The sequence below is a fragment of the Lithobates pipiens genome, unplaced genomic scaffold, assembly GCF_037356315.1.
Source record: "Lithobates pipiens isolate NorthernLeopardFrog02 unplaced genomic scaffold, aLitPip1_a1.2 Scaffold_1, whole genome shotgun sequence".
NCBI lineage: Eukaryota > Metazoa > Chordata > Amphibia > Anura > Ranidae > Lithobates > Lithobates pipiens.
Window position 1 is genome coordinate 108,801,392 of NW_027507685.1, and position 15,668 is coordinate 108,817,059.

Sequence of the window (15,668 nt, forward strand, 5' to 3'; positions counted from 1 at the left end):
GCACTACATGGTTTTGGTAAATCTGAAGACAAAAATCGACAGAAAATGTAATAGTGTGTATGGGGCCTTAGTGTCCGATGCAATATTGCCGGCACGATATAAATTGCCGATCGACTAGTAAAAAAAAAAAAAAAAAAAAAAAATATAATAATATTCCATAAAATCTATTCCATAGTTTGTAGACGCTATAAAAAAAATTGCAACGCTTATTGGGAATTTTTTAACCAAAAATATGTAGCAGAATACATTTTGGACTAAATTAATGAAGAAATTTGATTTTTTTATTGTATGTTTTAACCACTTGAGGACCGCCGTATTGCCAATGTACGTCAGCACAATGGCACAGGCAGGCACAATCACGTACATCTACGTGATTGCCTTCCAGCGGGTGGGGGGTCTGATCGGACCCCCTCCCGCTGGTTACGGCGGTCCGATTCGGTCCAGGAGCGCTCCGTGATGAGGGGATGGCCGTTGGTTTTCGGCCACCCCCTCTGGATCGCTCCTGGCCAATGAGAAGCTTCCTCCCCTGTGTATTGTTTACACAGGAAGGAGGAAGTGATGTCATTCTCCTCGGGGCGGTCTTTTTGACCGGACTACGAGGAGAAGACAGAAAGTAAGTGTGCACCAACACTACACTGACATGTAGGTACACACAGGCACACAAACCCCCCCCCCCTCCCCCCCAGTCACAGTGTCACTGATTGCATTGATCATTTCTTTACTGATCAATGCATTCAGTGTCAGTTGTGACAGTAAAAACTGTCAGGGCAGTTAGTGTTAGGTCCAGGGTAGCCCCCTATCACCCCCCAATAAAGATTTAACCCCCTGATTGCCCCTAGAGTTAACCCTTTCACCCCCTTTTGCCAGTGTCACTAAGCGATCATTTTTCTGATCGCTGCATGTGTCGCTAGGTAGCTAGTTATTTTTTTAGGTTCACCGCCAGGTTTTTATATCGCTAGGTACCCCGATATACTACCCAATAATGTTTTTAACCCCCTGATTGCCGCTAGTTAACCCTTTCACCCCCTTTTGCCAGTGTCACTAAGCGATCGTTTTTCTGATCGCTGCATTAGTGTCGCTACAGTCGCTAGGTAGCTAGTTATTTTTTTAGGTTCACCGCCAGGTTTTTATAGCGCTAGGTACCCCGATATACTACCCAATAATGGTTTTAACCCCCTGATTTCTGCTAGTTAACCCTTTCACCCCCTTTTGCCAGTGTCACTAAGCGATAATTTTTCTGAACGCTGCATCAGTGTCGCTAGGTAGCTAGTTATTTTTTTAGGTTCACCGCCAGGTTTTTATAGCGCTAGGTACCCCGATATACTACCCAATAATGGTTTTAACCCCCTGATTGCTGCTAGTTAATCCTTTCACCCCCTTTCACCAGCGATCACAGTATAAGTGTCACTGGTGACGCTGGTTAGCCAGTTAGTTATTTAGGTTCCCCGTCAGGTTTTTATATAGCGCCAGGGACCCCCATATACTACCTAATAAAAATTTGAACCCCCTGATTGCTCCTAGTTAACCCTTTCACCACTGATCACCGTATAAGTGTTACGGGTGACTCTGGTTAGTTTGTTTTTTATAGCATCAGGGCACCCACCATTTATTACCCAATAAAGGTTTAACCCCCTGATCACCCGGCGGGTGATATCAATTAGGTTTTAGGGTCAGGGTTTGCGTCGCCCCAGGCAGCGCTAGGTTAGTGCCAGTACCGCTAACACCCACACACAAAGCATACACCTCCCGTAGTGGTATAGAATCTGAACAGATCAATATCTGATCTGATCAGATCTATACTAGCGTCCCCAGCAGTTTAGGGTTCCAAAAAAACGCATTGTTAGCGGGATCAGCCCAAATACCTGCTGGCACCTGCGTTTTGCCCCTCTGCCCTGCCCACCCAAGTGCAGTATCGATCACTGTCACTTACAAAACACTAAACACATAACTGCAGCGATCGCAGAGTCAGGCCTGATCCCTGCCATCGCTAACAGGTTTTTTGGTAGCATTTTATATTCAAATCCGGAAGGCAGTGCTTGGTTTTCGGGGTCCCGTACGTGGCTAGGCTCCCAAAAAGTCCCCCACATGTGGTATCCCCGTACTCGGGAGAAGCAGCAGAATTTATTTTGGGGTGTCATTTCACATATGCCCATAGCATGTGTGAGCAATATATCATTTAGTGACAACTTGGTGCAAAAAAAAAAAAGTTTGTAATATTCCCGCAACTTGTGGCAAAATATAAAAAATATTCCATGGACTCAACATGCCTCTCAGTAAATAGCTTGGGGTGTCTACTTTCCAAAATGGGGTCATTTTGGGGGGTTTTGTGCTATTTTGGCATTTTATGGCCTTCGAAACTGTGATAGGTAGTGAGGAGTTAAATCAAAAATTTGCACCCTTAGAAATCCTGAAGGTGGTGATTGGTTTTTGGGGTGCCGTGCGCGACTAGACTCCCAAAAAGTCCCACACTTGTGGTATCCCCATACTCGGGAGAAGTAGCGGAATATATTTTGGGGTGCAATTCCACATATAACCATGGCATGTGTGAGCAATATATCATTTAGTGACAACTTTTTTTGTCATTATTCAATCCCTTAGGACAAAAAAAATAAATATTCAATGGGCTCAACATACCCATCAGCATTTCCTTGGGGTGTCTACTTTCCAAAATGGGGTCATTTGGGGGGGATTTGTACTGCCCTGCCATTTTTAGCACCTCAAGAAATGAGATCGGCAGTCATAAAATAAAAGCTGTGTAAATTCCAGAAAATGTACTCTAGTTTGTAGACGCTATAACTTTTTGCGCAAACCAAAAAATATACGCTTATTGACATTTTTTTTACTAAAGACATGTGGCTGAATAAATTTTGCCCTCAATGTATGACTAAAATTTAGTTTATTCGATTTTTCTTATAACAAAAAGAAGAAAATATCTTTTTTTTTTTCTAAATTTTCGCTCTTTTTCCATTTATATCGCAAAAAAAAAAAATCGCAGAGGCAATCAAATACCATCAAAAGAAAGCTCTATTTGTGGGAAGAAAAGGACGCAAATTTCGTTTGGGTGCAATATTGCATGACCGCGCAATTACCAGTTAAAGCAGCGCAGTGCGAAATTGCAAAAAGACCTCTGGTCCTTAAGGTATATATTGTCCGGAGCTGAAGTGGTTAAAGCAGAAAGTAAATATATTTTTATTATTGTTTTTTTTTTGTTTATAGCGGTGGGCGGACACGACAGTTTTATTTGGGTATGTCGCACGTCCACGATGGCCTGGTCAGGAGGGGGTAAAGCCTTTCAGACCTGTAGTTAGAAGAGGAGGTACCAGGTGTTATCACAGGGACCCTGAGCCTGGGAGCAACGCGATTGCATCCTCTTATCCTGCAGCAGCTGCTCCTTGCCAGCCAGAGAGGGAAGGACCCTTGTGTATTGGGGATAAATGAACAGTCTCTCCTGTCCTTCAGCTCCCTCTAGTGGTGAGTGGGAGGTGTTGCCGTCAAGAAGAAGAAAAAAAACAAAAAAACAAACACAAATGCACAGCTCCTGGCTTGCGCCCCCTGCCAATCCCCCCGTGTTCCTAAACAGCTTAACCAGTTCAATACCAGGCACTTTCACCCCCTTCCTGCTCATGCGCCATTTTTCAGCGCTCTCACACTTTGAATGACAAATTGTGCGGTCATACAACACTGTGTACCATGACAATTTTTAAAAATTTTCATCAGACAGAGCTTTCTTTTGGTGGTATTTAATCGATCCTGGCGGGTGTTTTTTTGTAAAAAATCTGAAGAAAAAAAAAATCAACACACATGCACACACACCGAAAATTTGAAAAACAAAAAAAAAACGGTTTTTTCTTATTTTCCGTCAGTAAGTTTGTAAAGAAGTACATTTTCTCCTTCACTGGGGGTACTCCGGCAATTTAGATTTGCGATCAGAATGCAGAGACATAAAGAATGATGAAGGGAGAGGAAGGAAGAAGAAAAGAAAGAAGAAAGGACAGAGAAAGACGAAAGAGGGAGAGAAAGAAGCCCCATACCACAGAACCCGGATACAGCCTCTTGATGCTCTCCATGATTTCGGCTTTGCGTTGCTGTCGGCTGCTCTCTTGGCGATCAATCCTGGCGTCTCCCAGCTGCTCCATCACTTGGTTTAACTCCTTGTTGATTTCGTCGATCCTCCTTTTAGCCCCTTCCACCTCCTCTGTCAATGTCTCTTCAAGGTTTTTCTGCTCTTCCAACGAATTGCCTGGCAAGGAGAGAGGAAATGGATTTTAGGCTTTGTTCACATATATGCGCATCCGATTAGCATGTGTAAACCTCGCGCTTTCGATGGAGTCGGTTCACATATATGCGATACAACGGCAGTGCGAATTAGTTGTGAATTGAAATAATTCATGTGCGTTCTCTGAGCACTGAGGTGCAGCTCTGATGTGAATTACAGGCTCAGTGCCTTCTATAGAAGCAAGTCTGAATCATGCATACGATCGGTTTTGAACCCTCCCGCCCCCCTCAATTCATAATAGGCCCTTCGGGTCTTGTTAAAGGTTTCCAGATTCCGATAAGCCCCCTGCCCACAGACCCCCACAACCACCGGCCAGGGTTGTAAATAAAAGGCCCCGGTCCTCATCAACATGGGGATCAGCCCCCATGTTCAGGGCACGTGGGCTGGTATGGGTCAGAAGGTGGGGTGGGGGCGCTCGCTTGTCTCCTACCTTTTCTGCCCTGCCAGGCTTCATGCTCAGATAAGGGTCTTTGTATGGATTTGGGCCCCCCCCACGTTCAGGGCACGTGGCCTGGTATGGGTCAGAAGGTGGGGGGGCTCACTCGTCCCCTACCTTTCCTGGCCTGCATGCTCTGATAAGGTCTGGCATGGACTTGGGGGGGGGGGGGGGGGCGCCGTGTTTTTTTTCTTCTATGTTGGCATGGGGTTCCCCTTAGTTTTTTTCCCCCTCAAATTTTATTGCCAGCAAATTCTTTGGCTTACATTCAGCTGTCAGCTTGCCGAGCCATTGGTTGTCAAGGACGCGAAAGCCGACTTCCTGGCCTGCTCCTTAACAACCAGCTATTGCTAGATAAAAACCACAGTAAAATAAAGCAAGGTAGCTGCGCCAACAGCAACACCCCTGTTTTTGAATCAGAGGTAAATATTTAAATAAATTAATATGTGGACAATTAAATGTGAATTACCCTCAACCAATATTGTGAAAATGAATAAAAATTTGAATGAGTCATACCAAGTGTAATTTCACTTGAGAATGTCACGTGCCCTGTGACGCAACGCGTCAGGAGAAGAGCCAGTGACGCCAAGCCTGCAGTGTAGTAAAGCACGGGGAGGCTGTGAGGAGGAGTATAAGCTGGCAGTTGCCATCAATCTATGCTCCAAACAAGAGAGGTTTGTGAGTGGAACAACGAGTATGAAATAGTTCATCTCTTTTTGCAGTATCATGCTATGCCTTGTCTCTCTCTTTTTTCCTTTGTATGTGAACGGTGGAAATAAGAGGGAGTGAAAACTAGGAATTAAGAGAAACATTCAGTACAACGTTTGAACGGTGTAGGGGGCGGGATGTTTATGGACTCATGATAGGAGACTGCATAATGGATTTTTGTAAAGCTATCAAGGCTAATGCAAGCTGCTATATTTAAAAGGTGTACTAGATTTATTACACGGAAGTGTCATGATTGCATAAGATAACAATTAATTTGTGATTAATTTATCTATCCATCCCTTGTGTAGCAGCCCACCTAAACCAGTGATTGGAAACTTTTTATTCTGCTCATAATTCTATTTATTTATGGAGCACGTTTTGTGAAAGGTTATTTTACACACAAATTTTTTTATATATATTTATTTGGTCTGGCATATTGCCACACATGGTATTAGCCCACTAATATTATTGTTTTAATTTTGTATATCATTAGGTGAGGGTTCACTATAATTGGTGCAGATTTTATTTCATTTTCATATTATAGATTTATTTTAATTACGATTTTTTTATGCACTATACCAGCGCTTGAGCACATTGCACTTTAGAAGAATGATACATACTTGCTGGTAGCGATATATTCCTCCAATTTTTCGATTCTCTTTTGTTTTCTTCTATTTCACGCAGTTTCTGTTTGATTTTCGCCTGAATTAGGAAAACACAAATAAATTTAAAAAAATTAAATATACTGCCTTCTGATATTTATTCTACGTCTGGTATGTAAAGAGAAAGCAGCAAGCGGCTTCCATTCATACTTCAGTCTCCACTTTCTTCTCTCCTCCAAATCCAGACGATCTTGGTCGGCCTTCTGATCGCGATTAAACTTTTCTAATTCCTGAGGCCAGAGTGGCGGCCCTCTTGCTGGCTTCTTCTTTTAAGCGTGTGATATTTCTTAACCTAAAGGTTTAAGGGGAAAAAAAAAGACTTAGTCATACCAAGCCAGGTATTTCAACACTTGATAAGGCATTGGAAGCAAAACATTGAGTGCCTCATGATGGGCGTCCATACCTGGTTTTCCTCCAGTGTAAGATCTCTGCCTTGACTCTGACTCTCCTCCTCCATCCTCTCTTCAAACTCCTGCCTGGCCTTCTCCACAGACTGCACCTCCTTCTCCAGTTCATCCATATCCCCTTACGTTTCTTATATTGCTTCTGAGCGTTCTGAAGGGACTTCTTCGCTGCTTCCAGCTTCTTGATCTTGTGAGAAGTGTTTTCCTTGGCTTTGATGTATTGTGGACGCTTCTGATTCAGTTCAGCATCCTTCTCCCTATAAATATTATATATATATATTTTATAATATATAGGAAGAGGAAAAGAAAGAAAGCAAGAAAGAAAGAAAGAAAAAAAGGGAGGAAGAAAAAAAAAGGGAGGAAGAAACATAAGAAAAGAAAGATCAAAGCGCACCTTCTACCAAAGTTAAAGTATGCCTCGTGTCATTCTCTCCCCGACACAAACCACTGACAGCTTCCTATAAATACCCTTTTTACCCCACTCAGAGTAATGACCTCCAACTTCCCTAGGCAAGGGTGATGTGTGCACTAAGGATGGGCTCCGGTGTGTTCACAAGCCCACGTGCCCGAGCCTGCCAGGAAACGGACACCGCTAATTAGGCATTTCCCGAGCCGCAGCTGCAGAGATCGAAAAATGTCTCGCTGCCTGCGATTAGCACTGGGCAGTGTCAGCTTCCTGGCGGGCTCGGGCACATGGGGGTTGCGAACACGCACGACCCCATCCTCTGTGTGCACTGCCCCCCCTACAATTGCCTCCTGGGATACCAAACGTTATATATCCCAGGAAGTAATACTTTTCATCATTCATACAAATCCTGTGATAGCATGCAGAATGGCAACATGTGGCCATCTGCGCCTGGGTGAGGTCTGACACTCTGTCATCGGCAAGCAAGAAGAAATAGCTGGCTCCCCATGTCGTCAAAAAAAATAAATAAAAAAAATACAAATAAAAAAAAAATAAAAAAAAAAGGGAAAAATTACAGCATGGGAAAGAACCTGCAGAAGGAGAGTGGTGCGAATGCAGAGAACTACAGTAGATATTTTATACAGGGCTCAACAAACCCCAGGCGTCAGATTGCCAAGGCGACAAGAAATTGCATCCTGGCACCTCAGCTGCCACCCGAATGCTCCACTTCCCCATCTGCAGGCTGAGATATATATATAGAGATATATGAGAGAGATATATATATATAGAGATATATGAGAGAGATATATATATATAGAGATATATGAGAGAGATATATATATATAGAGATATATGAGAGAGATATATATATAGAGATATATGAGAGAGATATATGAGAGAGATATATATATAGATATATGAGAGAGATATATGAGAGAGATATATATATAGATATATGAGAGAGATATATATATATATAGATATGAGAGAGAGAGAGAGAGAGAGAGAGAGAGAGAGAGAGAGAGAGAGAGAGAGAGAGAGAGAGAGAGAGAGAGAGAGAGAGAGAGAGAGAGAGGAGAGAGAGAGAGAGAGAGAGAGAGAGAGAGAGAGAGAGAGAGAGAGAGAGAGAGAGAGAGAGAGAGAGAGAGAGAGAGAGAGAGAGAGAGAGAGAGAGAGAGAGAGAGAGAGAGAGAGAGAGAGAGAGAGAGAGAGAGAGAGAGAGAGAGAGAGAGAGAGAGAGATATTTTTTTATATTTAACCCTTTCATGACTAAGCCTATTTTTGACATTTGGTGTTTACAAATTAAAATCCATATTTTTTGCTAGAAAATTACTTGGAACCCCCAAACATTATATATATTTTTTTAAGCAGAGACTCTGGAGAATAAAATGGCGATTGTTGCAATATTTTATGCCACACAGTATTTGCGCAGCAGTGTTTTAAACTGAACTTTTTGGGAAAAGGGACACTTTCATGAATTTAAAGAAAACGAAACAGTAAAATTAGCCCAATTTTTTTGTATAATGTTAAAGATAATGCTACGTCGAGTAAATAAATACCAAACATGTCACACTTTATAATTGCACGCACTCTTGGAATGATGACAAACTACGGTGCCTAAAAATCTCAATAGGCGACGCTCTGATGATCGCGGCGATTTGAACACCGTTTACATATGTGGGCGAGACTATGCGTTTTCTTTGCGGGGGCGCTTTAAATTATTATTTTCTTATTTTAAAATTAATAAAACATTTTTTTATTTTGATCACTTTTATTGCTGTCACAAGGAATGTAAACATCCCTTGTGACAGTAATAGGTGGTGACAGGTACTCTTTATGGAGGGATCTTCATATCTCCCTCTTTTACACTTCAAAGTATTCAGATCGCCGTTTTGGGCGATTCTGAATACTGTATATGTTTTTAAATCCGGCGCAATTGGCAGCCGAGTAAACTGGAAGTGACGTCATGACGTTGCTTCCGCGTTTACGATTAGGAGACTGGAATGAAGCCGCTTACGGCTGCATTCCAGTCCTCCCTAGCCGCCAGAGGCATCGGATTGTGCATCGGTGCTCCCAATTAAACGGGAGCCTTGGTAAGAGCCGCGGGAAGTGACAGATGCCCCCTCCCGCTCCTCTGGCATAACAGCCGAGCGGCTTTTAGCTGCATCAGTTGTTATGGCTAGAAAGCCAATCACCCGCTCTAAAAATCAGTACCGGGATGATGCCTGCAGGTGCGGGCATCATCCCGGTATAACCCCCGGAAGCCGAGTACGCACATCTGCGCACGCTCGGCGGCAAGGGGATATATATATATTTCATCTCAACATATCTATCTATACACACATATGATCTCGATTATAGATAGATATATAAACTCGATATCGATAGACATGGCTGATGTTCCTGGAAGCTGGAAATAACTTTAGTAGTCATCGCCTCCGCATTCCGTGCTGAGCGGCTGCCTTTGAACACAGGAGGCCCTCCCTTGGCATAGGCACCCTCCCAAAATGCTTTGCATTTTATTATTGAATGCAAACTGATTGGATGAGGTGGCCAGCCTGTGTTCACAATGCAGCAGGCCCTCTTGCTCAGAAGGGTATGGGCCTTGATCGGTATATACATAGTATATGTATAGAACATGTGCGCCTATTCCAGGAATGACTTACTTGATCTCCTTCTCAATGGATTGCTGCTCTCTCATCATTTTGCCCAGATCCTTCTTTTTCTCCTTCAGTTCCTCCTCCACCTTGTCCATGTGTTTCTTGTCTTTCTCGATCTCCTTGTTCTTGGATCCCAGCTCTTTGTTCAGCTTCTCGATCTCAGACTCGTTGTGGTAAAGTTTAAACAGCTGTAGCTGGATCTGAGCTCGGGCCACCTCGTCTTTCAAACGCTGATAACGCTCGGCCTGCGTAGAGAACAGCGGGGGGGGGGGGGGGTCATCGAATGGTTCACACACACACACATATATGTAGGTTAAAACACATGTGTGAAACACAAGGCCGTTTCATGTGGCCCTTGCACCTCTCCTGCGGCACCTTCATCTCTGCTTACTCCAAAAACAAACAAAAAAACTTCATATGAAGGCAACAGTGGGTGCAAACCGGGGAGCTTTGACTAAAGTTGGATAATGCTCTAACTATAGGTGTATGTCATCTACGTATCTTCCAAGTCATGACTGGCAAACTCACACAAATGGCGTTCTCCTCCCCCTACCCTGTCCTGCCTCATTGCTAGGACATTGCTGCTTGCCCCCATCATAGGAGCAAGACTACTACACTTGGCCTGGCCATCTAGGCTGTAATGAGGGTTAAGCAGTAGCTCCCCCATGCAGTCATCGTTCACCGGAATGCTTTTCAGCGACTCGTGCTACATGCTGAGTACTCACACAGCGACTGCAGAAATAAGAGCCAAAGCCTGAATCACTGGCATCAAGTTGCTGAAAGTCTCTGTCCATTTACAAGGCTTTGTGCTGTATAAATAAAGCTGCTCTGTGATTGGCTGCGATAGGTTTACATATTCCAGCAAGGTAACCCGCGTGAAAACAGACCTCTTCCTTCTCCTGTTTGGCCTCCTTCCTCTCGGCGGCGATGTTTTTCTTGCGGTGATAATTGAACTGCGTGTCTTCCTCCGCTTTCACCATCTCCTTTTTACACTTGTCGTACTCTGACGCCAGTTCTCCCGACCGGCTGATCTCTTCAAACAAAGCCGTACGCTCCTTTGGATTCTTCATGGCGATCGATTCTACTGCCCCCTATAGGAACAGGAGGGGAAAAAAACAAAAAAACATGCACGTCTATGAAATGCTAAATGACGACTTTAAAAAGGAAAAACACATAATTGGTGCACAGCCCCAGGAACGGATGGGTCAATATCCACAGATCAGGATTTATAGAGATTTTTTTACAAAAGCAAAGTGGAAATTCAGGCAGATTATTCCATATAATGCAAGCCAGACCAGATATGCATTAACAGGTGCCCGGTCTGTGGCCAAAGGAAGCCGGCACCGGCCTCTGATTCGGCTTGGGTGCCCCCATAGCAAGCTGCTTGCTGTGGGGGCACTCAGTAGGAGGGAGGGGGCCAAGAATGCCAGCGAAGGACCTAAAGCCCCATACACAGTATCAGTTTTTATGCTGAGTTTTTCCTTCAGACTTACCAAAACCATGTAGTGCAAGGGCCTGCCTGATTGCATACACATTGAAATTCCTAAGGTTTGACCTCATATTATATGGTTTTGGTAAATCTGAAGGAAAAATTCAGCAGAAAATGTATAGGGGCTTAAGAGGAAGATCCGGGCTGCTCTGTGCAAAAATAATTACACAGTACAGGCAAGTATAACATCACTAGTTTTTTTTTCTATAAAAATAAACAAGAAGACTTTAGTATCACTTTACTGCGTGCCCAGCCAGTGTTTCTGCGCGCGCTGTGTGCCCAGCCAGTGTTTCTGCGCGCGCTGTGTGCCCAGCCAGTGTTTCTGCGCACGCTGTGTGCCCAGCCAGTGTTTCTGCGTGCCTAGCCAATGTTTTTGTGCGCTGCTTTTACTAGAGGAAGTAATGGATTCTACTCTGTGCTTTGCAGGAACACAAAATCCCCCCCCTGTCAGAACTGAGTTCTGCCTGGTTTACATATCTCAGTTATCAGTGTTTCGCCAGCAATTGGCGGGTGTCAGAAGGACATTGAGTGCCCGGCACCCACAGATTGGCTTGTGCTGTGTTATCACAGCAGAAGCAGCGTGTCCCCTGCAGGCGGAAGTGCATATAATTCTGTGCACAGTTGTCGCCCTGTAACAGTAAACGTGCTGTAGGGCAATCAGCAAGTGGTTAATCGAATCAAGAAAGTCGCCCAGAAGCGATAATAATCACATCTCTTCTGCAGAGCTGCACAGGATCTGTACACAATAAGTGTAAAGAAGGTATCCACCACATACCTGAAAGACCAAGAAGTTCCTGGCTTTAATCAGGATCCCCAACTTCTCCAGCTCATCGCTGTATTCTGCCAGCTGGACCACCTTGCTGTTGATTCTATATTCGGAAGATCCGCCTGGGGGGGAGGGGGGACACGAACTGGTCAGGAAATCGCTAAAACATCAATTTCTGCAACATTGCCGGATTACAGGAGTGATACATGAAGTCCCCGTTCCTCCCCCACCCAGAGGGCTAGAAGCCCCTCCCCCCTTATTTTTCCCTACAGACAGGCTAGGAGAGAGCCGGGGGTCATTGACAGCTGGATATCCATTAGGAAAAAAAAATGGGACTTTATTAGAATGACGATCCTCCCATCCAGAAACTGGAATTAGGGAATTCTCCTTACTGATGATGTGCCGGGAAAAAGACCTTCTCCGTCCCGCTGTCCTCCTCGTACACCATGCTGACAAAGGCACGGTTGGCGGCGGGTTTCCCCACCGGCGCTCCATGGATGAGATCCCGCAGAGTCTTCACTCGCAGATTACTCGTCTTCTCCCCCAGCACAAAGCTGATGGCGTCCATGAGATTGGACTTCCCTGTGCAAGAAAAGAAAAACATCATCATATGGGTCTGTGTTAGACAGGCGCACCCCCCCAGAAGCAGAAAGAGCCCGGCGCAAACCACCCAACCCCACCCGGGGCGCAGACAGAGACTGGCGCAACCTCCCCCCTCCCCACCCGGGACGCAGACAGAGCCCGGCGCAACCTCCCCCCCTCCCCACCCGGGACGCAGACAGAGCCCGGCGCAACCTCCCCCCTCCCCACCCGGGACGCAGACAGAGCCCGGCGCAACCTCCCCCCCTCCCCACCCGGGACGCAGACAGAGCCCGGCGCAACCTCCCCCCCTGGGACGCAGACAGAGCCCGGCGCAACCTCCCCCCCTCCCCACCCGGGACGCAGACAGAGCCCGGCGCAACCTCCCCCCCTCCCCACCCGGGACGCAGACAGAGCCCGGCGCAACCTCCCCCCCTCCCCACCCGGGACGCAGACAGAGCCCGGCGCAACCTCCCCCCCTCCCCACCCGGGACGCAGACAGAGCCCGGCGCAACCTCCCCCCCCGGGACGCAGACAGAGCCCGGCGCAACCTCCCCCCACTGGGACGCAGACAGAGACCGGCGCAACCTCCCCCCCACTGGGACGCAGAGACCGGCGCAACCTCCCCCCCACTGGGACGCAGACAGAGACCGGCGCAACCTCCCCCCCACTGGGGACGCAGACAGAGACCGGCGCAACCTCCCCCCCACTGGGACGCAGACAGAGACCGGCGCAACCTCCCCCCACTGGGACGCAGACAGAGACCGGCGCAACCTCCCCCCCACTGGGACGCAGACAGAGACCGGCGCAACCTCCCCCCCACTGGGACGCAGACAGAGACCGGCGCAACCTCCCCCCCACTGGGACGCAGACAGAGACCGGCGCAACCTCCCCTCCCCCCCCTTGGGACGCAGACAGAGACCGGCGCAACCTCCCCCCCCACTGGGACGCAGACAGAGACCGGCGCAACCTCCCCCCCCCTTGGGACGCAGACAGAGACCGGCGCAACCTCCCCCCCACTGGGACGCAGACAGAGACCGGCGCAACCTCCCCCCCACTGGGACGCAGACAGAGACCGGCGCAACCTCCCCCCCACTGGGACGCAGACAGAGACCGGCGCAACCTCCCCCCCACTGGGACGCAGACAGAGACCGGCGGCAACCTCCCCCCCACTGGGACGCAGACAGAGACCGGCGCAACCTCCCCTCCCCCCCCCTTGGGACGCAGACAGAGACCGGCGCAACCCCCCCCCCCACTGGGACGCAGACAGAGACCGGCGCAACCTCCCCCCCCCCTTGGGACGCAGACAGAGACCGGCGCAACCTCCCCCCCCCTTGGGACGCAGACAGAGACCGGCGCAACCTCCCCCCCCTTGGGACGCAGACAGAGACCGGCGCAACCTCCCCCCCCCCCCTTGGGACGCAGACAGAGACCGGCGCAACCTCCCCCCCCCCCTTGGGACGCAGACAGAGACCGGCGCAACCTCCCCCCCCCCCCTTGGGGACGCAGACAGAGACCGGCGCAACCTCCCCCCCCCCCCCCTTGGGACGCAGACAGAGACCGGCGCAACCTCCCCCCCCCCCCCTTGGGACGCAGACAGAGACCGGCGCAACCTCCCCCCCCCCCCCTTGGGACGCAGACAGAGACCGGCGCAACCTCCCCCCCCCCCCCCCTTGGGACGCAGACAGAGACCGGCGCAACCTCCCCCCCCCCCCCTTGGGACGCAGACAGAGACCGGCGCAACCTCCCCCCCCCTTGGGACGCAGACAGAGACCGGCGCAACCTCCCCCCCACTGGGACGCAGACAGAGACCGGCGCAACCTCCCCCCACTGGGACGCAGACAGAGACCGGCACAACCTCCCCCCCACTGGGACGCAGACAGAGACCGGCACAACCTCCCCCCCACTGGGACGCAGACAGAGACCGGCGCAACCCCACCCAGGACGTAGACAGACCGCAGCGCAACCCCTCCCGCAGCCCCCGAGACGCAGACAGATCCCGGTACAGCGTGACACCGACACTGCGCCCTGGGTGACGGACAGACCCCAAAGCAGCCCACAACACGCAGGCAGGACGCGGCGCAGCCCCCGGGCGGCGGACAGACCCCGAGACATAGGTAGGACCTGGCGCAGACCCCAGGGGGGGGGGAACAAAAACAGGACCCTCCGGCGGCGGACAGGACCCTGGCACAGCCCCCGGACAGGACCCAAGACGCAGGCAGGACCCGGCGCAGACCCCCGGGTGGCGGACAGGACCGCCCTGGCGCAGACCCCCTGGTGGTGGACAGGAACCCCACGGCACAGCCCCCGGGAGGCGGACAGACCCCGAGACGTAGGCAGGACCCCGGCGCAGACCCCCGGCGGCAGACAGACGCGCCCCCGGCGCAGACCCCTGGGTGGCGGACAGACCCCAAGACGCAGGCAGGACCCGGCGCAGGCCCCCGGGCGGCGGACAGGACCCCCCCGGCGCAGACCCCTGGTGGCGGACAGGACCCCCCCGGCGCAGACCCCTGGCGGCGGACAGGACCCCCTGTCGCTGCCCCCGGGCGGCGGACAGGACCCCCTGTCGCAGCCCCCGGGCGGCGGACAGGACCCCCTGTCGCAGCCCCCGGGCGGCGGACATGGACACCCTGTCGCAGCCCCCGGGCGGCGGACAGGACCCCCTGTCGCAGCCCCCGGGCGGCGGACAGGACCCCCTGTCGCAGCCCCCGGGCGGCGGACAGGACCCGGCGCAGCCCTCTAGCTGCCCCCTGTAGTTGTCCTGGAACATGAAGTGCTCCCATCCCCCATACACATTGCACACCCCGGGGACATGTCATTCCTACCCCAGGCACTCACCGGATCCATTGGGGCCGATGATGGCGGGTGAAGCGGCGGAAGGGTCCGATGATCTGCCGTCCTTTGTACGACTTGAAATTATCGATCTCTATCAACTTCAGGAAACCCATGGCCGCCCCCGAGAACCCTCCGCCCGTACACAGGCCCGGATACCGCCAATTCCACAACACCTCTACGTCACTCCCTCTGCGCCCACACACACGTCATCAACCCGCATCCAAACAAAGGGGCAGGGCGCACCGAGGAGAGGGCGTGTCAGGCGTGGCTTCCGTGCAAGAGGCGGGAAGTTCCGCTCGGTAGGCGGGGCTAAGCGAAGCAGAGGCGATTCCGTACAGTAGGCGGGGCCTGGTTGAGAGGAGACACGTGTGTATGGGGAGATTTGGAGGATTTATCGATCAGGCGGATTCTCTATTATCGATCACATGGCCCTTTAATGGATGCAGA

The 15,668-nt window shown here is 49.8% G+C and overlaps 1 protein-coding gene across 1 annotated transcript in view; it reads right to left on the minus strand.

The window, feature by feature from the left end:
• SMC1A (structural maintenance of chromosomes 1A) overlaps nucleotides 1-15,414 on the minus strand; it is a 37,331-nt gene extending 21,917 nt beyond the window's left edge. Inside the window, 16 exon segments of the mRNA XM_077473689.1 lie at nucleotides 4,032-4,240; nucleotides 6,021-6,083; nucleotides 6,086-6,122; nucleotides 6,233-6,252; nucleotides 6,255-6,315; nucleotides 6,317-6,358; nucleotides 6,360-6,374; nucleotides 6,486-6,610; nucleotides 6,613-6,743; nucleotides 9,559-9,797; nucleotides 10,440-10,643; nucleotides 11,817-11,929; nucleotides 12,200-12,224; nucleotides 12,226-12,389; nucleotides 15,225-15,249; nucleotides 15,251-15,414. Of these exon segments, the coding sequence (XP_077329815.1) occupies nucleotides 4,032-4,240; nucleotides 6,021-6,083; nucleotides 6,086-6,122; nucleotides 6,233-6,252; nucleotides 6,255-6,315; nucleotides 6,317-6,358; nucleotides 6,360-6,374; nucleotides 6,486-6,610; nucleotides 6,613-6,743; nucleotides 9,559-9,797; nucleotides 10,440-10,643; nucleotides 11,817-11,929; nucleotides 12,200-12,224; nucleotides 12,226-12,389; nucleotides 15,225-15,249; nucleotides 15,251-15,334 (1,557 nt within the window). The 5' untranslated portion in view covers nucleotides 15,335-15,414.
• Between the last annotated feature and the right edge of the window lie 254 nt (nucleotides 15,415-15,668).